A 24,356-nucleotide genomic window follows, 5' to 3' on the forward strand; every position below is an offset into this window, starting at 1 on the left:
ATGACGCCAATTTATGCGCAGGCAACGCCACAAGAGAAGCACTTGTTCCATGTGTTTTGCGCCGAGACTGCCGGTCAAGTTTCTGCTGGATTCGATAGCACGTTTTGGTCCGTCGATGTCCCGCAAGCCTGTCAACTACATCCCGCCATCTGGCATTCCGCCCTCGCAATCGCTTCCGCGCAAATGACACAAATGACATGGACCATGGGCGGCTCGTCGACGCAACACCACGACGACGTAGGCTTCAAGCAGTACACCAAAGCCATTGGCCACCTTGTCCAGGCGACCCAAAAGACGGACCCCAGTTTTGATGAGCAGTCGCTCATCTTGATGGCCACGGTGCTCCTTTTGGGCTTCGCCAGTCTGAGAGGAAACTTCAACCAAGTCCAGTTCTTTGCCCGTCATGGCCTTGAGTTATTCGCAAAATGGGACTTTGGCGAAAGAGCAAAGCGACAGCAGCAGTCGCTGCGCAGCAACGTACTTTCCGTCAGGTCTCTCATTTCTCTGCTGGACAATCTGTTTGTCCAATATTCATGGGCGTGTCCGGCTGCAAACCCTCCAAAACACGCACAGAGTAGTCCTGCCACCACGTCGCCGAAAACGCCCTTCACGAACATCACCGAGGCATACCACGAGTACCAGGCATTGCAAATCGCCCATCTTGAGGCGCTGCGCGCACAAGCACTTGGCTCTACGAACGGAGATTGGCAGCCGTTTCGAGATATTCGCCAGGCCTGGCTGCGCAGATTGTCGGCTTGCAAGGCCAAACTCCTCCAGGCCCGGCGAGAGGGTGGGCACGAGTCGAAGTCGTGGCTGATGCTGCAAGTGGGATTACTCGGCTTACAAGTATGTTTCCAAGGCAAGGCTATTGCGAACGAGCTATACTGGGACAAGCTCATCCCCAAGCTCAGACGCATTGTCGATATTGCGGAGCAAGTATTTGAGAGGCCAAAAACCCATGCAGAACGAGTGCCCGCCGCCGTGTTTCACTTTGCCCCTTCGCCACTGGGGATATTGTACATGGTTGCATCGGCCTGCCGGGAGTATGCGACGCGCACGAGGGCCATAGCTCTGCTGCGAAGAATGCAACAGAGAGACGGCCTGTTGGATAGCGGGCTTTTTGCATGCCTTTCCGAGGCCAAGATGCGGATCGAGGCGACGGGGAGGGACTTGGTTGGCTTGACGGAACCAAAGAGGTGTACTTGCATCCCTGAGGAGTACGTTTGCGGGCATCATAGAGTAAGGGATGTTGGAATAGAATTCTTGGAGAGAGGCCTGGTACGACTGAATTTTGAGTCGTTTGATGGTGGTGCACGTCCTGAGGGTATGAAATCGCTAACGGTGCATTGCAATGGGAATTGGTGCAAGAGATAGAGCATGCTAGTACCTTGCTTCAGGGTAGTTCTGTAGAGGACATGGATGTATGATAAAAATTAGAATCAAAGGAACAAAACCAAGGGTTGGTATAATGAAACCTTGAGTTTAGATGCCAATGTTAGAAACCACGATTTATAACGGCATCATACGCCCTTTCCGGTATATGTGACCATGGTCACTAGATCAAACGCACGATTCCGTCAAGCAATTTCTTTAAACCTCGAGATCTGTAGACATAGAATAGTGGCCTGCAAAATTGACTATATGCATCTTGTGTCTGTTTTTAAAGCACAACAAACTGAGAACCGCTATGGGAGAATGTAATACTATCCACAGAGCCCGGTGGTGAAATAAATAGTCTTCTACAAGGTATTCCTTTTTCTCTCACACATCAAATATCCACCATCTCAATAGCCGACAAGGCATCGCCATCTGCATCAAAATCATAGCACCAATCGCGCGTGGCTTTGTCAGATATACCCCCCAGACCACAACGCTCCGGCCCACCAGGAACAATTTGAATAGTATGCTCGACGACCTGGTTTGGGTCCATGGGCGGTTGCAAAAAGGCCCTGTCCGATTGTCGCAATGCTTCATATAGCGCCACCCTCTTGTCACCGTCCTCCACGTGAAGCGTATCGCCGGCATACAGGCTAGCCCTTTGAACAGCCAATACCCGCCTCTTACGAACCTTTTGAAACTCATGCATTACCTTTCTTAGAATCTCCTTGCCTTCACAACTTGCCAGTGTTGGAGCCGACCCGTGCGTCATGGAGTTGGCCTTGGCCTCGACGTAATTCAAGGCCGTAGCAAGGGCAGTCGCGTCTTCCACGGCGAGACTCACGCCCATGGACATATAAAAGGCCATGGCGTGCGCTGCGTCTCCCATCAAAGTGAAGCGGCCCGACGAATGCACCCATTTGGGAAGCGGCGGAACCTCGTAGACGGGATAGTTGCTAATCTTTTCACCGGACAAGTCTAACAATCTGCGAACACTAGGCCCCCCGCTGAATTAGAAGGTTTAGGGACAAGATGAAGCGGGAAAATTGACAAGGACGTACGGTGTGTCAAAGCTTCGAAACTGCTCGTCAACAGTTTGCTTGTATTGCTCCCGCGAGAAGCCTCTTGTGTCGACATCATCCCTATGGGACAAGACAATGTTGAGCATGGTCCCGCCTTTGACAAGATACGTCATGCACGATCTATGCGGCGCGATCCAAAAGTTCGAGCTTCCAGACTCCAAGCCCGTGACGCGCGCAAGCAAAGGGTCGTCTCGGACTCTGCCCATCTCCGCAGACATTCTAAACGCAGCCCATCCCGTCGGACGACTGCCGGGATCCGAAGCGCCCAGCAGCTGCTGCCGCGCAAACGAGTTGATGCCTTTTTTCCTTCCGTCAAAGCAACGTTCCCACAGGCCGAGACGGCGAACAAGTTCAAAAACGTACCGTCAGCGGCAACAACAATGTCTGCCTCGAGCCTCTCCCCCGTATGGAGCTCGACTGCGCCGGCGGCAAAGTCGTACGTGACGACTCGGGCGTCTGTCCTGATTTCTGCTCCGCCGTTGGCCGCGTGCTTGTGCAGGATGGAGTGCAATACGGCGCGGTGGACGACAATGTAGGGTGCGCCGTACCGCGCGGCCATTTGATCGACGGGTATGGTGCCGAGGAGACGGCCGTCTTGAAAGTGCCGAATGTACATGCAGTCGGGGACGATGGACTCGGCCAGCAAGTCGTCCTTGAGGCCCCATTTGAATAGATACTTGATGGCTTGCGGAGTCAATTGTATGCCGGCGCCTAGTTCTGCCAACTGCGGTGCTGACTCTACCAGTACGACTTGGTGGCTGTGTCTTGTGAGGGAAATGGCTAGGGAGAGCCCGGCGATGCCTGCGCCGACAATGATGACCTTCATGATGCTCACGCTTTGGAAGTCGACTCGCCGGTGTCGGGCAACGAGGGATGAGACGAAGGCGGTGTTGATTCCATCCCAAGATGAGGAGTCGTCGGGGTAACATTGGTGGAGGATTCAACTTGACATTACAGTTGACATGTGCGTAAAAAACGGCGTAGACCGGCATATTGAGGAGCCAATAGTTGCATCTGGCCATCGACATTTTTTTCCGTCCTGATCGGGTTGCGCCGATAAGGCGTGCAGACTTGACAGCGAGGGGTCATCAAATAAGTCGAGCCTGGTCCGGTTCGATCCCGTCAACGTCGCTCAACGGCAAGCAAACTAGCACTGGGGCAATAAAAAACGTCGCAGCATTTTATAAATTATCATTTAGCCGTTAATATGATTTTCAGTAATATAGAATTATATCAACTTTATTTTCAACTATCCTAGCATTTATGTTTTATTAAGCTTTCTCGGCTGTCCCGTATCGTAGTCGTTATTTGAGCTCAACTTCAAATGTCATGTATTGGGGTTAGGGTTAATACAAGACCGAGTCGAATACTTACAACCACATATGTAAGTGGCTCGTCGACTTAGCCACTGACGGGTGCTGATAACTTACAGAAACGCCTCAACGCCTCAAGTCCCCTCTATTAGTTTCACTTCAAGCCCAGCTGCCAAAGTCGAAGACATCTACCCCGTCATCTGCGTTTCACCATCATAATAAGAGCATTTGCCTTGGAAAATCCGGGTTCCTACAAGCATGGCCCAAAAACAGATTCCCGTCATTTCTCTCAAGAGTACGTATATTCCTGCTAAATCCAGCTGTGTCAACATACTTGCGCCCTTGTAGGCTTTGACCGCCGAAAAGAAGAGATCACGAAGCAGCTTCTTGAAGCTGCCGAGGTGACTGGATTTTTTACCCTGGTCGACCATGGCATCACTATAGATGAGATTGAGGCTCAATTCCGAGCTGCCGAGAATTTCTTCAGTCTACCGGCCAAAGTCAAGGATAAAGTCCGTCATGATCCCCGGACCAACAACGGCTGGGAGTACAAAGTGCGTCGCCACCCGGAGCAACAACTCATCAAGACCCGCTGATGCTAACAATACACATGAGTCTACAGGCTCAGCTGCGTCCCAGTACAGGCACCTACGACCAGAAAGAGTCTCTGTGGTTGATGCGCGGCTCACATTGGCCCAGCGATCAGGATGTGCCCAACTTTCGCGGAACCACGGCGCAATTCATGGCCAAGTGCGCCTCCATTTCTGGCCAAGTCTCTACGTCGGCATATTCCGTTTCTCACGAGCCAAACCGTGTTCATGATATACCGCTGACATGAAGCCGCACAATGGAGTGGCCTGCTTTTCATCAGCTCTAGGTTTCGACGAAGACTACCTGGTGACGGCCAACGATCCCACTCAGCCCGACTTCCTCAGCCAGTTGCGACTCCTCCATTATCCGGCGGCAGACAACGCCTCGGGCACCTGGAGGGCCGGTGCGCACACAGACATAGGATGTCTCACGGTGCTGTTCCAGCGAGACAAGCAAGATGGTCTGGAGATCTGCACCGGCCGAGAGTCACACACTGGTTTCGACGTGGGCCACTCGTCCACACCCATACCGGCTCACACAGGGCCGATTGTGGTCAACATTGGCGACATGCCAAGTACGAAGAAGCCCCAGCCTCGTGATTCCCTTCCTCAACACAAAAAGGTCGCAGCGGACTGACTGCTACCGCATTCTGACAGTGGCGTGGTCCGACGACCGTCTCAAGTCCAACTTTCACCGTGTACGTGCCAGGGAAGTTGGTTACTCGCCGCCGCGGTACTCAATCGCCTACTTTAACCAAGCTCGTCGTGGCTTTATTGTACAAGGCCCCCGAAAGAAGTAGTAAGTTGCACTGGATCCCGGACATATGTGCGTCTATATCTGTAGTAACGCTGAGGTATAATTTTATGCAGCCCCCCTGTTACCGTGGACGAGTCCTTCAAACAGGCTATTGAACGAAATTTTGGACAAGACCCGGCGAAATCTTGACATCAATTTCACAGGTTCTGCACTGAGGTGGAGTGGTCGTATGCAGTTTGTCAGCTCACGTCACTTATATGGCGCAGACGTTGATACTGCCTAGTCCATGTACTCTAAAATCTGAGTTGTTCGAAGAAGGTCTATATAGTTATACCATGTCCAATAGTTTGGTCCAACTTATATGAGGCGTTTGAGCTCTCATAACACGCGCTTAAATCGAATGGGGCATCCCTTAGACATTGAGCCATAGATTTAAGGACCATGCATCGTTGCTCGCCGTCAGATGTCTCCGGACTAGAAAGGTGGGCGAGTAAAGCAGCAAAGTTGGAGGGAGGTGAGACACTCACACTTCCCATTCTGCGGGGCCAAAAAATACAGGCAGTTTTCTTGAGTCCCCAAGAAGATTCATCAGAGTGGTCAGCCGTCTTGCCTGTCTCGTCACTGAAACTCACTACCAGAGTCGACTTCTGCCAAAGGACGACTCACAGAACTGGAGAGTCGCTTGGAAGTCGTTCAAATAGTCCCATGACTGATTTGGGTCCCCAAGTCTCTTTGGCGTCATCACCGTAGTAGTGCCGGATGACTTCCTGGCGAGCTGGTTTTCGCCTATCGTACTGAAACGGAGGATCTAAGTAGATGACACCAGCTACGAGTGGAGATGAAGGGTCTCTCACACTTTATACGGGTCTCCTACATGGAATGGGTATGGTCAGGTAACAGTGTTGATGGGCACGTTTGGGCTTACTAGCGGCATACAGGTTCATGGCAATGTGTGCGGCGCCAGACGAGTGGCCGAAGAGAATGACCCTATGAGGGCAGCCGCGTCCATACTTGGGAGAAGAAACATTGGTGCAAATCCACTCCCTCGCCCTCTGTATGTCTTCTGACCCTCCTGGATACACAAAATTAGGGGCTAGTCGGTGGTTCCCAATGATGGTCATGATTCCACGGCTGGCCAACATGTACCCAATGTTGGCGTAACACTAAGAGCCGGGTTTTGAATCAGCCGCTATTCTCAGAGAATTTTGACAAGGTCGTCACACCTCGTCGCTCTAGCGTTTATGTCGAGAACGCTCTGGACCAGGTGGAACGTAGACGTCCAGCACGTCCCTTTCTGCTGGTCCGTATCGCTGGTCCCTCAATACTCGCATATCCTTGGGAAACTGGTAATAGAGAGGCTCATAGAGTTGGAGGTATTTCTTAATTCATGACAGTTTGTGCGATTATTCTCTTCATCATAGCTTGCTAGCCAAGAATTTTTGCAGGCTCACCTCACCCCGTGGTAAAAAATTGCAACCGTCTTGGGCGATGACTGCATAGACGGCTTCCATGAAGGTCGCTATTTGAATGACACAATAGGCTACAGGCAACTAAGAGTAGTGCTTGGCTCTTGGTCAATATCTGCAACTGGAATATAATATGTCCTGGTGGCTACGCGGAGGTGTCGCGTCAATAGGACACAGGCAAAGAGAAACATGAAGTTGAAAACCACTATCAATTAAAGAATATGATATGATCATTTTACTCAACAAGCCGAAACTATCATATTTCAGTGCCTCTCTTGGAATTCACCTCAAGCTTGCCCTGATTCGTGGTGATGCCCTTGAACTCGGAGCAAGTGTCTGCTCCAAGTACTACTCCGTAGGCAATGCAATGTTCCATCCGTGAGAGACAAATTTAACTCTATTCCATTGCACCCGTCAATGCTCACCGTTAGCATAACCCTATATGCGAGACAAGGCTTGGGAAGGGTCGTGGGCAGATCAGGGCGGCATCAAGGTTTAATGTTCTTTTCAGTTATTTGCTTTTTTCTCGACTCTCTGCAGCTCAACGACTTGGCGAGGCTTGAAAGAGCCAGGCTTGACTTGCTCAGATTTGCTTTGTCCAGCCCCGCAGTTGTCGATTCAAAGGTCCCACGACGTCTCTGGGCCCAGCTGTGCAGTATTGAACTCGGTTATTGCAGTCGGGATGGCCAAACACGCCACGCCTTGCTACCCTCCGGTGTCGTGGATTCGAGAGCACAATTTTAGGTTAGTGACATGGTATAGTCACGTATAGTTTACTAGCCGAAAGGTGTTTATAGTATTGAGAGTGCAGTTTTTAAGCAAGATCAGCCAGTGTCAAGAGCATATTAATACATCCCCATCCCATATTCCATTCACTTTAGTCCCTCCTTGTCCCCCTCAGTGTCCCAATGCCACCTATGCATACGGATGCATCGCTAGCCTATTTCCCCTTGACGCTCGCAATCAAATCCGTCACCGACCAGCCCTTCCACTTCAACAGCGCAAAGAACAGCACCGCGATGGTAGACTTTGTCAAAAATCCCGCCAGGCTAGTCACGTCGTTGCCGTTCCTGTCAAATGGCACACTGGTCTTGGCGCCCGTAGATCGCACCATGGCAGCGGCCTTCTTGTCGGTATAGGGCGCGTATCGGACCTTGAGAAGCAACTCCATCCACGCGGGGACATTGACCACCGTTCGCAGGTGCGTAAACTCCTTGAAGCCAAAGGGACCATGGTACGCGCCCATGCCAGACGCCCCGACGCCGCCAAAGGGAGCATCCTTGACGAGCATGTGCAGGATGGCGTCGTTGAAGCACACGCCGCCCGAGTTTGTCAGACGCAGGATCTTGTCCTTGTCGGCTTGTGAGGAGGTGAAGCCGTACAGGGCGAGGGGGTGGTCATGCTGGACTGTGTAGTTGATGGCCTGCTCGAGGGTAGCGTCCAGGATGGGCAGGATGGGGCCGAAGAGCTCCTCGGAGAGGAGTGAGTCGTCGGTGGTGACGCCGTCGACAATGGTGGGTGCGAAGAAGCGCGTCTCGGGGTTGCGGTCGCCGCCGTAGACGATTTTGCCTTGTGTCTTTTCGAGAAGGTTGTCGAGACGCTTGTAGTGGCGCTCGTTGACGATGCGCGTGGCATAGGCTGGCTGCCGGGACTGGCCAGAGCGGTATTCGTCAAAGTACTTGCTCAGGGCGGCGATGAACTTTTGCTTGATGGATGGATCGACAAAGACATGGTTGACGCCGACGCAGATCTACACACTATTAGCAATATGCTCCTTGTCACGTTCTGGACGGTCACACCATACCTGTCCGGCATTCATGAATTTCGCATTTGCAATTCTTTTGGCGGCCAAATCGATATCTGCTGAAGGCGTCACAATGGCCGGTCCCCGGCCGCCCAACTCCAGCGTCACCGTCGTCAAATTCGGCGCGGCCTTGGCATAAATGATCTTGCCCACGGCGGTCGAGCCAGTGAAGAAGATGTGATCCCACTTGCGCTCCAGCAGATAATTCATTTGCTTCGGCCCCGCGGTGACGACTCGAATGGCGCTCTGGTCGAGGTATTTGGGCACAATCTCGGCAATCAGCCTCTCGGACGCGGGCGCCAACTCGCTGGGCTTGAGGATAGTGGTGCAACCGGCGGCAATGGCGGAGAGCATGGGCTCAAAGAGCTCCATGAAAGGATAGTTCCAGGCTGAAATGATGAGGGTTACGCCCTTGGGTTCCTTGCGGATACGCGCTCCGCCCAACAAGTTGAAGGGGTCGGTTCGTCGGGGCTTCTCGTCCTTGGTCCATTCTTTGATGTTGGCGAGGGCTTCGAGGCAGGCGTTCTGGATGCCGGCGACGTCGACGGGGAGGGTTTCTTGACGGTGCTTGTTGAGATCTTGGTTGAGGGCCGTCACGATGCGCTCACGGTTGTCTTCGAGCATCCACCACGTCTTGCGGAGCTGCCTGATGCGCCATTCGAGTGGTTTGGTGGCGTTGGACTTGAAGGTATTGGAGACGGCGTTGAAGGCCTGTGCAACACGTTAGATGGTGGGCATGATGGCAAGGAGAGCGACAGGAGGGAGCATACCTCGTCGACCTGAGCCTCGGAGCTGTACGACATTGTGGACCGTGATGATGCTTGGCCGGTTACACGCGTGTGGTTGCACAGAAGGGGGCGTTATGGCTGCGAGGCGAATTGGTCTTTATTCAGAATCCGAGCTGGCAGACCATGATGCTAGCCTCGACCGCACACACAGTTGGCCCAGCTCCGGCCCATCGAGAAGGACAGGACTGGAGTCAAAACTTCTCCACATGAGACCATGCCTCGGCTGGCTTGGCTTCGGATCGCCCCCTTTGTCTGGATGTCGTCTTCGGCGCCCCCTCTTTGCGCTTGTCATTCTGTAGCCAACCGGGTTAGTGGCAAACGGGAGGAGTCGAGGCGTCTGGGGTTCAATGTTGTGCAGAGATGCCGTTCGGACAGGGCGGCGGCTTGGAGTGTTGTTCCGTCCCCGAATCAAAATGGATCCAGATGACCAATCGTGTGTCGGCCACGCCATGAAAATGACAGACGACCATTGTCTTTGACAGTACGGAGTACTCGGTACAGAGTAATTTGACATTCGATGCCCCTTTGACAGATTCATCCACTAAAAACTACTGTAGCCTCAAATTGCGCTCCACCTTGTCAGCCATAAACCGCAATGGAGTGTTGATATGGCAAACGAGTGCATCTTGACAAAACCCTAACCCTAACATGCCAGCAAAGTGTAAATCTCACCATGGTATATCCTTGTGATTAAATTTCTGACACTTCTATTCCCGTGGTTTTTAAGTGATGATATTAAATGTCGATCAGCAGAAAATGCCTATTGGCACCGATCGTGGAAAGATGTGTCGTTGCAGCCTGGACTGCTCTAGAGGGATGGACTTGTTCACAATAAACGACAACACTGCAACACGTAGAGAGAACATAGCCAGTAGTTGGCCCAAATCCTTGAAACTGTCTGTCTTTGTCTTGCTGCTTGATTTCCTGGCACTACACGCAGTAATTCAGATAAAAATACAACAGGAAGCAGGAAAAGGCTACACTTTCACGTCAACGAGGCTGACGAAGATGACATCATATCCCGGCAACGCACATACAGCCTGTATTAGCATCTACCATCTTATAGGCAGTTGAATATACGACCCCGTGAGGAATTTAATGGCATGTGTTTTAAAGCCCGTGGTTAGCCTATCCAATAGCCTCATCCCGAGTAAGATTACAGAAGGCCTGGGATTGGTGTACTCTGGCTTGTCAAATGGCCGGGCACATTGCACTGCAAGAAGGACCGCCAAGTCTGACATTACTTCTAGATTGCTCTTGTCGGGAGTTCTCAGGCACCATCGCCATCATCTGAGCAATCCCCACAAACCGGCCTATAAGCTTCTACAGAAGCACTCTCTATTCATTCACTGAACGGCTCGGAACTTGTTACTTTAGAGAATAATAAGAGACATTGATGATTGTAGAGCGATAGTACTACCAGAGTCTTATAAACCAGGCATGTCTCGCTTGCAACGGATCCTAGTCAAGTCTCTTCTGAACCTGAAATCAGGTGCACTTCAGGAAGAACTTCTCTCCCTGATTGTTGCTCTTAACAACGGCATGAGTCATAACACCGCAGTACACGATGTTGCCATTGTTGTTCGCATACACGACACGAATAGGAGTAGGGCCGCCAGGCTGCCTGTCGGTTTTCTCATCCTTCATCCACTCTGCTTTCTTGCCAACCCAGTAAATAGGATACTCCCAAAGAATGGCCCCTTCCTTGTCGCAGTTATGAATACCAAAATTGATCTTATCCCCGTTCATGTATCTGTGCGGATCACCGCTTTTGCCAGTTGTAAGACCAGCCTTCTTGGCTTGATCCTCGGCTACGCCGACGTCAACTTTAAATTTCTTGATTTTGCCAGTCTCAGTGTCCTGGTGAGGTTCGCAAATAACCGTCTAAAGATATTTGTGTCAGCTTTGACTGAAATGCTCTAGGAATCGATAATCGCAAGACCATAACGTACATCAGCCCGGGTGACAGGGCCGGCGAGGGCAGGAGCATTCAGGGCTGCGACAGCCAAAAGAGCAGCAAGAAACTTCATGGTGTTGAGTATATCGATGTCAGTAAGAAGAATGTTGATGATGCAGGTTATGGCAAGCTGTCAAACCTGTCCGGACTACGAGTGTTTAAATATACGTTGAAAACCTATTTGACTTACAAAGGTCTTCTTCTCAACATGTCTTATCTTTTGCATCTTACGATAATACGCCCGGAAGTAGTGATGTGCCTGCTCCACATCGGCATTTAAGAATCGATAGAATCGTATTATACAGGAGGCATTGCAACTATAGCGTTATGGGATAAAGTTCGATACGTCGTAGGGCAAGATCCACCAATCGAATTGGTGTCTGGTAAACTTTCTGGCCTGCTATATATGGGTTCGGCCTTACCGGAGTGGTCCCTCGTGAAGATTTCGGCCTACGTCCGAACAATAAATCACCGTTATTTCTCCTTTTGAACATCGATCTAGTTTGTACGATTCTTATTGCCCCATCCGATATAGCACAATCCTGGTCTCAGCTGAGCTCGGGCAAGACGTCTTGTCTTGTTTTGCCAGTGTTAATACGGGACGACTCCGCCTCCATAACACGAAGCGCAACCTTCGCGACGCATCAGTAGCGAGGGTGTCAGGTACTATTGGAGAGGCGAAGCAAACCAGCAACGAAGAAATCATCCACGATCCGGGGAGTCGCGGACGTTTCACCTGCATCGAGAAAAATCTGTCGGCCCATGCGGAGCGAAGTCCTATTCGTGGGCAGTACGGTATTTACTCGTCATCATTGGGAAATTGAACACGTTGACATTTTTGATACTTGCATTCCTAGCATCATATTGACAGCTTAAGTCGCCAGTCAAGGCGGATCGCACCAACCAGCAAATTTTGTCCTGCGGCATTTCTTTTACCCCATACAAACTGTACAAAGACACAAGTCATTGCCAACAGATTGCACACAATTTCAACAGCACAAATTGAACCATTTTGGCCGATCGACCATTTCTCTTCCTCTCTTTCTTACCGCCGACGACGGGCGACCTGACAACGTAGCATTGACACCAGCTCGCGAGGCAGAAGGAATCAGAATGGCTGCCGATAATGTTGCCACTCTCGACCCCCGCCTTTTTGACGAGGACGACAACGCCGAGGATCTGTCCTATAAGCAAATTATCAATTCTGTTCTCACCCAGAAGGCAAGCCCGGTGCAGGCCGCGGCGAGAATTGACGACTGGGTGGTTGGAGAATCTAACAGGAGATACAACGAGCTCAAGCAGCGCGAACCTCCATTCAGCCTTACGGATGAAGAAAAGGACAGCATATACCTTGTAGGGCCAAATCCATCCCGGCAAATCTCCATGATTGTCGGAGCTATAGCCAGGGTTTGCTCGGCATATCCCCCCGGCCACCCTGTGCAGGACGCCCTCGTCGGGCTTTTCCAGGCCCTAAAGGCAATGCCAAAGCACGAAGTACCCGATCTCAGCTATGATGAAGAATCAAATGAGCCCTCTTTCGAAAGAAAGCTCGCCCTGTGGCCATTTGGCACCCCATCAGTCGAGTACTTGGCGCAAAAGTTCCAGCGTGAAGCTGAGGGTACGCCATGCTGTTTCCCGTAATCCACTTGGTCTTTATTACTAACTAGTGATATTCACTTCTTGTAGAACTCGCCTACCCATTTTCCGAAGTCGAAACGCCGGGGAGCGAGTTCCAACTGCGCTGGAAGAATCTTCAGGGCTTCATCTCACGACTCACGTCTCTCGATTTGATCGACTGCAGCATTGCTAGCGCCCTGGAATACATTCTGCCTACCCATTACGCATATCCTGACCTGGATAAACGACCCCAGGGTGGGCCAAACAGAATCGAGGCTGATCTCATTGCCGCAGCGCAATGGCTTGAGCCAGACCAGCCTCGTCAGTGGGTATACAACCAATGCAGGAGTACTGCAGTAGGAGATGGGATGCGCCAAATATGGAGCATGGATAAATGGAACCTTTTCAAGGAACAGCTGTCATTCTTCAGCTCGGATGAGCGATTCTCGCAGGAGACTCGGCGCCTGGCGGAATCGCTGCGGGAGAAGATGGAAACGCAGGGGTAGAACAAAACTTAAATCCATCACGTACGATACAGATAACAGATTAAGTGCATATAAAATGTGTCAGCTAGTTACTCCACATCTTTTTCCGTATTGATAAAGACTCGTTTGATAGTTCTCGCGTGTTATTTTATCAGTGTCCGGTGTACGTACTATAGTTGCATCTATATATAGCAATCTATCGATAGTCTCGTATCGCCGTTCCCCCCTTGTAAAAGCGCAATCGGTGTCCCTCGTCGATATCGCCGGTTGGGATTCAGGGACACAGCCCGGCAGAGGTCGAAAAAACATGACCAAGCAAGGCTGTACAACCTACTTGATCAAGCATGTCACTCGACTACATGTAGATCTTCCAATAACGGCCAGGGCGATCGCAACACAGCCAGCTCCTGGCCCCTCTGCTACACCAGGTCCAATTGATTCAATGTTGCTTTTCTACAGAGTAATGGGCCATATTCAAGAAGTTCAGCCAAGGTGCCCCGCCGGAGTCCGCAGACTACATATGTATGTATGTCAGAATAGCAGTTAACTCCTTCATTGAGACCCCTTTCTTCTGGAGTGAGGCGTCTCCGATACCGGCAAGATGTCAGGCCACATTGAGAGAAGGTAGCCAAGAGGGCGCGCTCATAAGCTGGATATCGGGGATATTCTGCTGAGCTGCATCATTTTGCCCCGTGCTTAGTGGTTCCGATAACTACTCTGGCATGATGCTTCAGGACCGGCGTTTAGCTTTAGTCTTCTCAAGTAGTTTAATTGTCCGGGTCATTCTTTATGCTTTGTAAAAGTGATTAAGTCTGAAATCTCCCAACTATTGCTTTTATAGCAACTTGGCACGCGGACGGCCTCTCCATATCCTTCGACCTCCCTGCGCGCATATGATCGAGAACTTGCAACGTAGTTAGCCAAGCCAGCAAACGAGATTGCTCCCTACCATTGCGCGCTTTACGGTACTCTAGACGTTCTAACGCGAGTGTGCATTCCAGTAAAGCCTCATAAACCAACTCAGCGTTCGCATGGCCGTCCAGAATATTCCCAACCTCGGCTACTTCGTGTCTCCGATAGGTAACCCTCTCGGCGACAGTTGAAGCTGGCGCTATTTTCTTTTTACTCCCACTGTTGGTGGTTTGCGATACCAAAAATCGAGAAGCTCTTTTACTAGCAAAGCCGCTCGTGTCTCATCAGTAAAGTCTTGCTCCTCCACAAGTCTTAAGATGACTTGGCTTCGATTATGCCAAGCGAATAGTTTGACACGTCGCCACGAATCATCTTGTCCGTGTATGCGAATTCGTCTTCAGCCAAACCTTTCCCACCCAGCTTGTGGCTTTCAAGCTGCGCCACCATCAGCCTTGCGTAGCCCCAAGCGTGGGAATTGCGACGATCCCTACCAAATAGGCCAGATGTGAGACTGAGCTCTAGTTGCCGGATTTCGCGCGGGGTCGGAACAGACAGCCAAAGATTCGTTTGCGTTGAATCCACCGCCGGTATTCACAGATCCAATAGCACTTGTGTGCCGGCTTAAGAAGTGGTATGAGAAAGGTGAGCTCGGATTCTAGCATACTTGTGTCTGAACCTTGGCAATTGCTCCGACAGGCATCCGGCAGCTTTACGGGTGCATTAGATATGTATGGGTCGACTCTTTGAGACAGTAGGCTAGAGAGGAGACAATAGCGACCAGTTGACGGATATGCCTAACCGTGTACTCCGCAGTACTCGGAGTCTAGAGAGGGTATGTCTGTGGTGAGCTGGAAGAGCCGTGAGTCGTGGATTTTCGAGGCAACACAGCTGCGGATTTGTGTTCCCAACACCGACCTTGTAAGAGGGCATCATGAGGTAAGGGTGGTTCTACCTAGGGTCAGGGTTATTGGAGTTGGGAAGGGTTAGACATTGCTAATTAGCCTAGCCCAGGACAAGGACGTGAGCAAATACTTACATGTAGACTTCCCACTGTAAAAACCTAGAGTTTACAAGGGCACTAGCCGGGCCAATGTAACCACCTCCTGGGCGTTGGTCTCCCTCATGTCAAAGCGTCAAGTCAATCGACTCTGTGATACAGGGGGTCTCGTGATTGACCAAACCTGGACTAACTTAGCTAAGGCTGTGATTCCCGGCATTCGGGTCAAAAAGTTGAGGTCAAAAGAAAGAACCCAATTCCGGGAATCACCGCCGACAATTTCCCTAATGGTTGCGGCATGAGTCAACAGCAGGGCTTACTTGGTATAATTGGCCAGTCATCTTCTTGTCACATTCGAATTCGTCAAGTCAGTTGCCCCCCTAAATGCCTTTTCGGACAGCGCTGTACTACATTTCACCGCAACTGACGCCCCTGACCGGGGTATTTATTTGTGACATGTCAAGGCATGGGGATGTAATACCTCACTTCGATAATCATATATCTGCTTTGAACGTCCACCTCGTTGCGGTGCAAGATTTGTTTAGTTGTGTTTGCCGTACCGAGTCAGTCCAGGTATACATGTTAACTTTCTTTCCCCGTTACAATGCCAGACACAGTCCATCTTCTCCTCACCCTTCTTCAAGTTGTCCAGACGTCTATAGTACCCATAACACATGAAGCCATTTTGCTGGGCAACCCGCTTTTCGGGGCGGCCATCCTCTCTCGCTCCAACCTCCAGCCGCTCACCGTATCCACGAACAACGGGACCGTCTCGCCACTGCTGCACGGGGAACTGAATTGCATTCAGCAATACTTCACCGTTACATTTCCCAACCGAGCTTGCCGGCCGAACCCAGGCAACGATACGATATTCCTCGCGACTCACGAGCCGTGCAGTCTGTGTTTAAGCGCAATCGCATGGGCCGGCTTCCACGAGTTCTATTACCTCTTTACTCATGAGGAATCCCGCGACCTGTTTGGTTTCGGGGGAGACATTGACATCCTCGAACAGGTGTTCCGGGTTCAGGGACACGAAACGCAAGACCAAGTACGGCATCGCGCACTCTACAACCGAGATAATAATTACTTTAGCGGGAGGTCAATTGCAGACATGATAGAAAAATTAGACAATGCAACAGCAAAAAGCATGCTGGCAAAAAAGATGCAGGACGTGAAAGGCATATATAATGGCCTGCATCAAGAATGGCTCAATGTAACGCACGCCAACCAGAGCAGCTCGACTAGCTAAGTCGGCGCTATCAGATGAGATCAGAGGCTGGGTGATAACTAAACAATATCACGGGAGGGAATTCGCATTCCATGCTAGGCGCGGAGGATAAATGCGAAGACTCACAAGACTACCTAGGTAGTTGGTGGAAATTAGGGACCCCTCATTTTGTTTGACAATGTAGTTCTATTGACTGGATAGCGATCGGCTTGTTACATTGAATTGAAGCATATATTACGGGAAATGCGAGGCAATGATGCTTGTCAACATCCAGTGACGGAATAGTAGCATTCCAACCAAAGCTAGGTGCTGGTTTGTCGAAACGATTGCAACGCTGGTGAATCCACTCCCAATAGCAACAGCTGGTATGATGCCAAGAGAGTTTCATTAAAGCTAAGGAGCTAAAGTCAGGTGCTTATCGGCATTTCGGTCAATCAAGTACCGGATCGTCTTGAGAATGGCCCTGGTCTTGTCAAAACAAGTGCGGGACAGACTTTCAACTCAAATAAACTTTGTGATAAAAACACGGTGCGTCAATCGCCCGGCATTATCGGCCCCAATTCTGACAGATCCTGTTGGTGAAGGGAAACAGAAAACAAACAATTGGTGATAATGTCACCGAGGTTCGATTAAACAACGATTCCTCCTTAACTTGAGGAGAGTTAGAATGTTATGCGGGTATTTATGTCGAATAGTATTCGCGGCTGGCTATAATGATGTTTAACACAGCCAACAGAGGGTTAGTCAATAAGCCTACAAGTCTTCAATGTCAGCCGCAGGATGCAGGCCTTCGCGCCTATGCTTTCTGCACATGTTCTTGAGACATGGGTGAATACGCGGCTCCCACGTGATGCATAAGGCCAGGCTTTATGTTGGAATAAAAAATAAGACTTGATTAGCTGGGAGTTAAGTCAGTGATACGTTACAGATATCGACCAATAATCAAATCAAAAGCAAAAAAGTGAACTTCGAATCGTTGACATGATAGTGTTGAAAGACAAGGACTAGTATGCTATCTAGAGAGAAATTCTGCATAGCTTGCACTCGCCTCTTAACTCACGATTATCAAGTTCCGGTGAACCTCTTGTTTGTTCTCTTACTGATGCATTAATGCTGTGCTGACTATTTTCCCCTACATGTTTTGGTCCGCCACGGGATCGCCTTCGTGGTTAACCCGGCCTCCAGCTTAGATAAAGCCGGCCACATTGTAGCAACATGTATGCGGATGAAAAAAGGCGTGCTACAAATCTTGGCTGAGTTGCCCTCTCGTCTCTCATGCAAAGATTCTTTCTGAATTGCTCAAGATAGGACACCTACCCTAGAATGAGAATACAGATTCCCCGCGTCGTGTGCCCAACAACAACGCGATAGGAACGGCGCTGCCGACCTCGCACGATGGTGACGATGGCCAAAAAAAGTTAAAACTGCATAATGACGTAAAGAGTACCTTATTTGCTAAATTCACAACTACCGGGTGACGTACGCCCACATTATATGCAGACCATGTAGAAATCAGCCTCGGAAGGGGACTCAACAAGCCAAACCTTGGAGGATGAACTCCACCACACCACGTGTAGATTGTGCTTGGAAAAGGTTGATAGGTGGGGTTAGACATGAGCAGTCCAAACAGTTCATCAGGTCTAATCACGATTTTACTCTCTGCAGCCCTATCCACGGGTTTTGTGAAGCATAACACGCACGGACACGGTTCTAGAAACCTGAGACGGCGTGTGGTGGGGAGCCCGGCTCTTCAATTTCCAACGGTCGGCCGGGCCGAATGGCAAATAGTAATTGCTGAATGTGGTAACAATCCACGCACGGAGGCCAATGTGATTGGCAATCTTGTGGAAGAGCCCATAGCTCCCTGCCAAGCACTTATAATACCGTGAGATCTGACCGTTCGTGTTCATGTTTCAGCCAGTCTTGGCACTCTGGCTTTGCAAATGTTCCGGGCAAACAAAACGTGTAAAGTTATCCCGAGATCTGAATAGTCACGGGGATGAGAGATTGTTGGGGACAAGAAATGAGCAATTCCGTAGTATTGGGTATATGAGAGGTTTTGTCAACTGACATGATGCTGCGGGTTTCGGGTTACCGAGTGTTGTTTTGGTATAAGCTACCAGAGGGGACTACGCTATGATCAACACCACCCAGCGAACCAGCGAAATACGGATCTCAGAACTCAAAAGGACTCGACGGAATTTCGGAACTACATTCCATCCTCATCAGGCACTCCATCGCCATTTGAACGGTATCGTGAACGGTATCGAGTCTCTTAGCGAGACATGCCACAATGACCACAGCGCTCGAGCATCACGAGTCAGTCCTCAAACGAAACACCCGTTCGCAAAGTCTAACCGGGGTAGGCATGTTCCGAAAATCTATCTGCCGTCAAGTTCCATTTCCGACCTAACGCCGTACCCCGCGTGGGTCTCTCAATCCTCCGTTGAAGAAACCTTTGGTGACAGGGATCTTGTTTTATCTTTCGTATATACATACAATTTACCCTGTTGAAAACTTTTCGAGAAGTCCATGCGGAAGAATGTCAGCTGAGGTTGGGGCAACGGCTCCGTTGTCACTAGCTTCGGCGCGTTGTTGCGCTGACTCGTGGCCTCGACGGATAAGCGATAGATGAGTGTATATACTCCGATGGAATCCAAGGCTACAACTTATTATATAAACGCTGCACTTGCGACAAGTCTCAATGCTCTGAACCTTGGACTTGCAGGTAAACCCAAGTGCCAACCGATACAATGCGCTATCAGTCAATTACCCCCATCCTCTTCGCCCAATATGTGGCATCTGCAACTATACGTCCAAGTCCAAGGACGATTCCAAGTCTAGACTCGGCTCTCGGGCTGGGGCTGGGTCCAAGACAGTATGATGAGCCATTCTCAGAGCAGCTGTCTCCTGGGTCATTTTCTCCTGGGCCGTCATCGTTTTCCGGGCCGTCATTTCCTGACCAGTCGCCTGCTGGGCCGTCATTTCCTGGGTCATTTATTCCTGATCAGTCGCTCCCAAGCCAGTCGCTCCCACGTCCAGATCAATCATCTCCAAATCAGCCGTTTCAACCAGAGCCGTTTCAACCACAGCCGTTTCAACCACAGCCGTTTCAACCACAGCCTATTCCCGTAGAGACACGTCCAGATGAACGGCCCTCAAATAGGCCGCCTCCTGCGGATCCGTTTTCTGTGAACCCGTTTCTCGTGGAAACACCCGCAGAGGAAAAACCCCCAACGAAGCCCGCCCCCGCGGAGCCATTTCCCGTGAAACCGCTTCCTGAGGAATCAGTTCCAAATCAGCCATATCCTGGACAGCCATTCACGCCGAATCCAGAACCAACATTACCAGAGCCAACTTTGCTGCCCAAGCCGGAGCCGGAGCCGGAGCCAGTATTCACCTTTAGTCCAACTACAATCTCAAAACCCCAGCCGAAACCAACTTTCCTACCAGAGCCAGAGCTAGAAACACCCCTCATGTCGACCACAACGCAAATTCTGACGCCGGAGCCGGTCTTTACCCTAAAGCCAATTACAACCCTGCCTCTAGAGCCAGAGACAGAATCACCTCTCAAGTCAACCACAACGCAAACTCTGACGCCGGAGCCGGTCTTTACCCTAAAGCCAATTACAACCCTGCCTCTAGAGCCAGAGACAGAATCACCTCTCAAGTCAACCACAACGCAAACTCTGACGCCGGAGCCAGTTTTTACCCTAAAGCCAATTACAACACTGACTCTAGAGCCAGAGACTTCCTCTACATCGAAATCAACTACTACTTCAACAAGTTCAACTACAACTTCAACAACAACCTCAACTACGACATCCTCAACTACAACTTCAACAACAACCTCAACTACGACATCCACTACAACCTCAGCTACAACCTCAACTCCAAATCCAGTGGCACAGCCAACTTCACAGCCAGAACCAAAAGTAGTGGTTGTCGACGTTCTTCACTCTGAAAACCGCGAGGTGGGAATACCGTTCCAGCCAATGATTTCCATGGGTTTCGGCACCCCATCCCAAGTCATCACGGGCGTCTTGGACACTAGTTCCTCAGATCTGATTATCCCCAGAGCGGGCAGCGCGGCGTGCAGACTCGCAAAGCAGCAGTGCCAAGGATCAAACGTTGCCCTGGGGGACTACGAACCCTCCAAAGACAGCGATGTCAGGAGGGTGCCGAATTCGGGGTTCGCGGCTGGGTTTCAAAATGGCGACGCGTACAACGGGCCGTACATCAGCACGTCCGTGAGCGTGGGAGATGCCAAGATTAAGGCCGCGCAGGTTGGCTTGGCAGTCAATGGGAGCGTGTCGCAAAATTCGGCCCAATATCCCATTTTCGGCGTCGGGCCCGTGGACGCCGAGCAGACGGTCGACAGCGCCAAATATGCGAATCTGCCTCAGAAGATGAAGGACGTGGGCTTGATCAATGCAAACTTGTTTAGCGTTTGGTTCAACCCTACACGTGAGTGAATCCCCGAGTTGCCCCTAACCATCATTAAGCTGCATATGGAGATGCAGCGCCGGTCATCAAGTGGTTGTAGCTAACGGGTGTTCGTGCAGCCTTCGCCAATGGGTCTGTTATCTTTGGAGGAATCGACAGCACCAAGTTTACGGGCCAGCTCCAGACGGTCCCAATTGAGCGAGACAACTCTGGAAAGATTTCCGGCTTTGTCGTCCGACTGAGCTCTGTCCAACTATCTATGAGTGGTGCGCGTGGTGGGCAGCGCAATGGTCGCCCGCGAAACCGTCAATCAACGTCTATAGATCTGGGACTGGGCCGAAGTGAAGGGTTCACCTCGATGAACACTGGCTCTTCCTTTATTGTGATACCCAGTGCTTCCATGGAAAACCTAGCCAGAGCCCTAGACACCACGTTTTCGGAGAAGGACGGCTTGGGACTGGTAAACTGCCAGCTAGCATCGGGCGATAACAGCTTAATCTTTGGGTTTAACCAAGGACGGACCATGCTTAGCGTGCCGCTGGCCAGAACTGTTATTTCCAAAGAGATTTCAAAGACTTCACAGACTGGCGGTTGCGCGCTCGCCATCGCCTCAGCTGGCCAAGATAATGCTGTCAACGTCATGGGCTACCCCTTCATGTCGGCGGTATATACCGTGTTCGACAGGGACAGTGAGAGAATGATGTTTGCACAAGCTGTCTGAAACTTGAAGGAGGCAGCTGTCGGAGTAAAGGTCTTCTCATAATCAAAAGTTTGTAATTTTATTGTTCTACTATATTGCTGTATAGTTCTTCTGGGTTATAACCGGGGGTGGGCTAAGATACTAGAGCAAAATAAGCATATAATATAAAGAAGTGTTTAGATAAGTGTACCGATTATTAATCGTTGAAATTTCTCTCTACTCGCTTTATTATTACCAAGATCGTAAAAATAAGGTGCACATCCTCATTAGATCCGACTCCAGGGCGTTCCACACAGACCAATTTTTCACTGGAGTACACTCATTGTTTCTCCGACTATTAGTGCTTGTTGCAGTACCAAAGTGGTGTGGGGGCATCTTCAAAAGTTATGAATGATTGAATTGCTGGTGTTACACGGAAATAGCCCAATGTGAAAGGTTACACGAGGGATACTATCACAAGACTAGGGCAAAGTCCATCACGAGACTTTTTGTATTTAAAGACCCCTTTAGTCAACGAGACCTTGAGGAAAATCAAGGACCTTTGATACCAAAGACAGTTATTAGATGAATTGAGTCATGTTTCTCCAAGCCTTTAGCACTTGTCACAGCCTGGGCCTTTGACTCGTAATTGCCCAATGCCGACTGTCAGTCATGCAAACTGAATCATGACCAAACATGAATCAAGCAGTCCGCATGTATATATCAATTACTTTAATGGCATACAACTCATGTCCCCTCTCAATACCAGCATTCGACCAAGAATGCAAATATATCTGTACGGAAGTCCGGTAGTTTCACCGACGGTGGCAATATCCAAGGCAAGACGACGAGTTTGAAGTGTATAGACAAGCACGCAACATGAAAGCTCGGCACAACTATCCGGAAATTGCTACGTAAGCACTAAAGAGTAGAAGAGGCTTCATCAGTGGAAACTGGACTATAGAAACCCGTTAAGTGGGCCAAGAATAGACAGGATGTACCGCACGCCTGCACTCCAGCACCCGCTAAGCGCCATGGAACATTTGTTCATCGTCCAGGAGAAAAGGCAGATTTCTGCGGCCAGACCTTTCGTCCCCTCCGTGTCAGGCCGATCTCTCGGATATTAGTAATCGGCATCACGTTGCCGGAGACCAAGAAGGCAGTGCGCAGGGCTGCCCCAAACACATTCCCTGGTGCCGACGGTATCATCAATCATTCTCCCCATCCTCAACAAATTGTTCAATAACTGTCTCTAATCAGGATAATGCTCCTAACATTTCAAGGAGGCGGTCACCGTAGTCCTTTGAAAACAGGGCAAATATAGCTACGCACTACCCAAATAGTACAGACAAATTGTCCTACTTAATACTCTAGGTAAAGTGATGGAAGCCACATGGCCAACCGTCTTACCAACCTAGGCCATGTTAATTATCTATTACCAAGCAGACATAGCAGAGGCCGAAAACTTACATGGATATAACACGTCTTACGCTTCCCTCTTCAACAAGTATTCCAGGCATGGTCCGAAGGTAAAGTATTCTCCTTGCTGCTACTTCACGCTTGTGACAAGGGCTTGATATCAAGGACTTACAACGGAAAGGTTCAATTCAAAGACAATCGAGTAGGATATCGAAGGTCCTTGGTTTTCTGAGAGGAAGGAAAGGGATAATAACCACTATATATACATGAAAGAAACGGCTATACTCGCGGGTCTTTTCCGGCACGTGTTCAATTTGTGTGTAGCCAATAGGTCCTTTGTCGGTGAGGCGATATGTTCGGCTTCACGATCTGTTGGGCTTTTTCCGTGTAATAACGCTTTAGGAGCTTATAATCATATGTCCCATGAACGATTACTACACAACGTTCGCAAATGTCGAGCGATTAAGGAGGATTTTACATTGGGTTGCGGCCCGTGACATGCCATAACGGTTCGGGAAGTATATCTATAAGAGGTATTCGATTGTCCACGTCTTATAAAGGAGCGAAATAATACAAAGTCTGCATGTAGAAGAGTACAAATACCTAAAACGAATAATTCGGGCTTAATGTCACCCTTACATAGTATCTATACTGTCGTCTCAGCCACTCTCTACACACGATGACTCTATACATATTCGTTCTCACGAATATAGTCCACGATGCTCGTCCTCTTCACATCGGGGCACTTGGCCGCATCAACAGGCTCAAACGCAGAAACGCTCGATCCGCCAAACGTGTACCATGCATACTGCAGCCCGACAAACTCGGGCCACTTCTGCCGCAACTCTCCTTTTCTCAAACTTTCAGCTCGCATTCCACGCCACTGCCTCTCGCATTCGTCAAGCCCCATGACTTGAGTGACATCTACTTTCCCGCCGCGGACCTTCTCAAACGCAGCTGCTAGCTCATGAAACGTGAAGCTGTCGCTGCAAAACCGATTAAACCCACCAGTCTCGCCGTAGTCGCCCGTTATAAGCGCGACGCTGAAATTCGCCGCGTCCGACTCGGAGCAATAGTTCACGCGGGCGTTGCCGTCGCCCATAACGCGTACAAGTCGAGTGCCGTCGGTGTTTCGGGCCCAGATAGCATTCTCCCCTTCCATGGCACCTGCGCCCGGCACACCGAAGAGAGTGTTGGCGAGGATGCCCACCAGAGAGTAAGTAGGGCGGATGGTGCTGGTCAAACGAGCGTGGGTCGCAAAGATCAACATGCTGTCGTATGTCTCGATCTCGCCAAGGGGAAAATTCTCCCAGTCCAAGTTCCAACTCGAGGCGTGGAAACGCTTTATACCCGCTCGCTCGGCGGCACGTAGCAGCTTGAGTTGCGCATCGACAATCAACTCTGCTTTAGGCGCCCATGTTGAACGTCACAGCGGAACA

The 24,356-nt window shown here is 50.2% G+C and overlaps 9 protein-coding genes across 9 annotated transcripts in view; 5 read left to right on the forward strand and 4 right to left on the reverse strand.

The window, feature by feature from the left end:
• On the forward strand, positions 1-1,374 carry MAA_10095 (C6 zinc finger domain protein; the record flags this gene model as incomplete). The annotated part of the gene is made up of 1 exon (XM_007828093.1): positions 1-1,374. The coding sequence occupies one exon, from the start codon at positions 1-3 to the stop codon at positions 1,372-1,374; it is 1,374 nt and encodes a 457-aa protein (XP_007826284.1).
• A 394-nt stretch (positions 1,375-1,768) lies between these two features.
• Positions 1,769-3,285, reverse strand: MAA_10096 (salicylate hydroxylase; the record flags this gene model as incomplete). Its single annotated transcript, XM_007828094.1, has 3 exons — positions 1,769-2,384; positions 2,439-2,757; positions 2,823-3,285. 3 exons carry the CDS (start codon positions 3,283-3,285, stop codon positions 1,769-1,771), a joined length of 1,398 nt encoding a protein of 465 aa, XP_007826285.1.
• Positions 3,286-4,030: 745 nt separating this feature from the next.
• On the forward strand, positions 4,031-5,162 carry MAA_10097 (gibberellin 20-oxidase; the record flags this gene model as incomplete). Its single annotated transcript, XM_007828095.2, has 5 exons — positions 4,031-4,067; positions 4,121-4,326; positions 4,395-4,584; positions 4,644-4,937; positions 5,020-5,162. 5 exons carry the CDS (start codon positions 4,031-4,033, stop codon positions 5,160-5,162), a joined length of 870 nt encoding a protein of 289 aa, XP_007826286.2.
• Positions 5,163-7,525: 2,363 nt separating this feature from the next.
• Positions 7,526-9,192, reverse strand: MAA_10098 (uncharacterized protein; the record flags this gene model as incomplete). The annotated part of the gene is made up of 3 exons (XM_007828096.1): positions 7,526-8,335; positions 8,390-9,100; positions 9,160-9,192. The coding sequence occupies 3 exons, from the start codon at positions 9,190-9,192 to the stop codon at positions 7,526-7,528; spliced, it is 1,554 nt and encodes a 517-aa protein (XP_007826287.1).
• Positions 9,193-10,665: 1,473 nt separating this feature from the next.
• On the reverse strand, positions 10,666-11,207 carry MAA_10099 (hirsutellin A toxin; the record flags this gene model as incomplete). The annotated part of the gene is made up of 2 exons (XM_007828097.1): positions 10,666-11,061; positions 11,130-11,207. The coding sequence occupies 2 exons, from the start codon at positions 11,205-11,207 to the stop codon at positions 10,666-10,668; spliced, it is 474 nt and encodes a 157-aa protein (XP_007826288.1).
• Positions 11,208-12,247: 1,040 nt separating this feature from the next.
• MAA_10100 (uncharacterized protein) lies at positions 12,248-13,257 on the forward strand (the record flags this gene model as incomplete). Its single annotated transcript, XM_007828098.1, has 2 exons — positions 12,248-12,752; positions 12,821-13,257. The coding sequence occupies 2 exons, from the start codon at positions 12,248-12,250 to the stop codon at positions 13,255-13,257; spliced, it is 942 nt and encodes a 313-aa protein (XP_007826289.1).
• A 2,492-nt stretch (positions 13,258-15,749) lies between these two features.
• On the forward strand, positions 15,750-16,394 carry MAA_11547 (uncharacterized protein; the record flags this gene model as incomplete). The annotated part of the gene is made up of 1 exon (XM_011413542.1): positions 15,750-16,394. The coding sequence occupies one exon, from the start codon at positions 15,750-15,752 to the stop codon at positions 16,392-16,394; it is 645 nt and encodes a 214-aa protein (XP_011411844.1).
• A 2,732-nt stretch (positions 16,395-19,126) lies between these two features.
• Positions 19,127-21,540, forward strand: MAA_10101 (aspartic protease; the record flags this gene model as incomplete). The annotated part of the gene is made up of 2 exons (XM_007828099.2): positions 19,127-20,840; positions 20,939-21,540. 2 exons carry the CDS (start codon positions 19,127-19,129, stop codon positions 21,538-21,540), a joined length of 2,316 nt encoding a protein of 771 aa, XP_007826290.2.
• Positions 21,541-23,602: 2,062 nt separating this feature from the next.
• MAA_10102 (NAD(P)-binding domain protein) overlaps positions 23,603-24,356 on the reverse strand; it is a gene marked incomplete at both ends in the record, with an annotated part of 1,095 nt that continues 341 nt past the window's right edge. Inside the window, one exon of the mRNA XM_007828100.1 lies at positions 23,603-24,274. Within this exon, the coding sequence (XP_007826291.1) occupies positions 23,603-24,274 (672 nt within the window). The remainder of the gene's footprint in view (positions 24,275-24,356) is intronic.

The sequence above is a fragment of the Metarhizium robertsii genome (genome assembly GCF_000187425.2).
Source record: "Metarhizium robertsii ARSEF 23 chromosome Unknown MAA_Scf_9, whole genome shotgun sequence".
NCBI lineage: Eukaryota > Fungi > Ascomycota > Sordariomycetes > Hypocreales > Clavicipitaceae > Metarhizium > Metarhizium robertsii.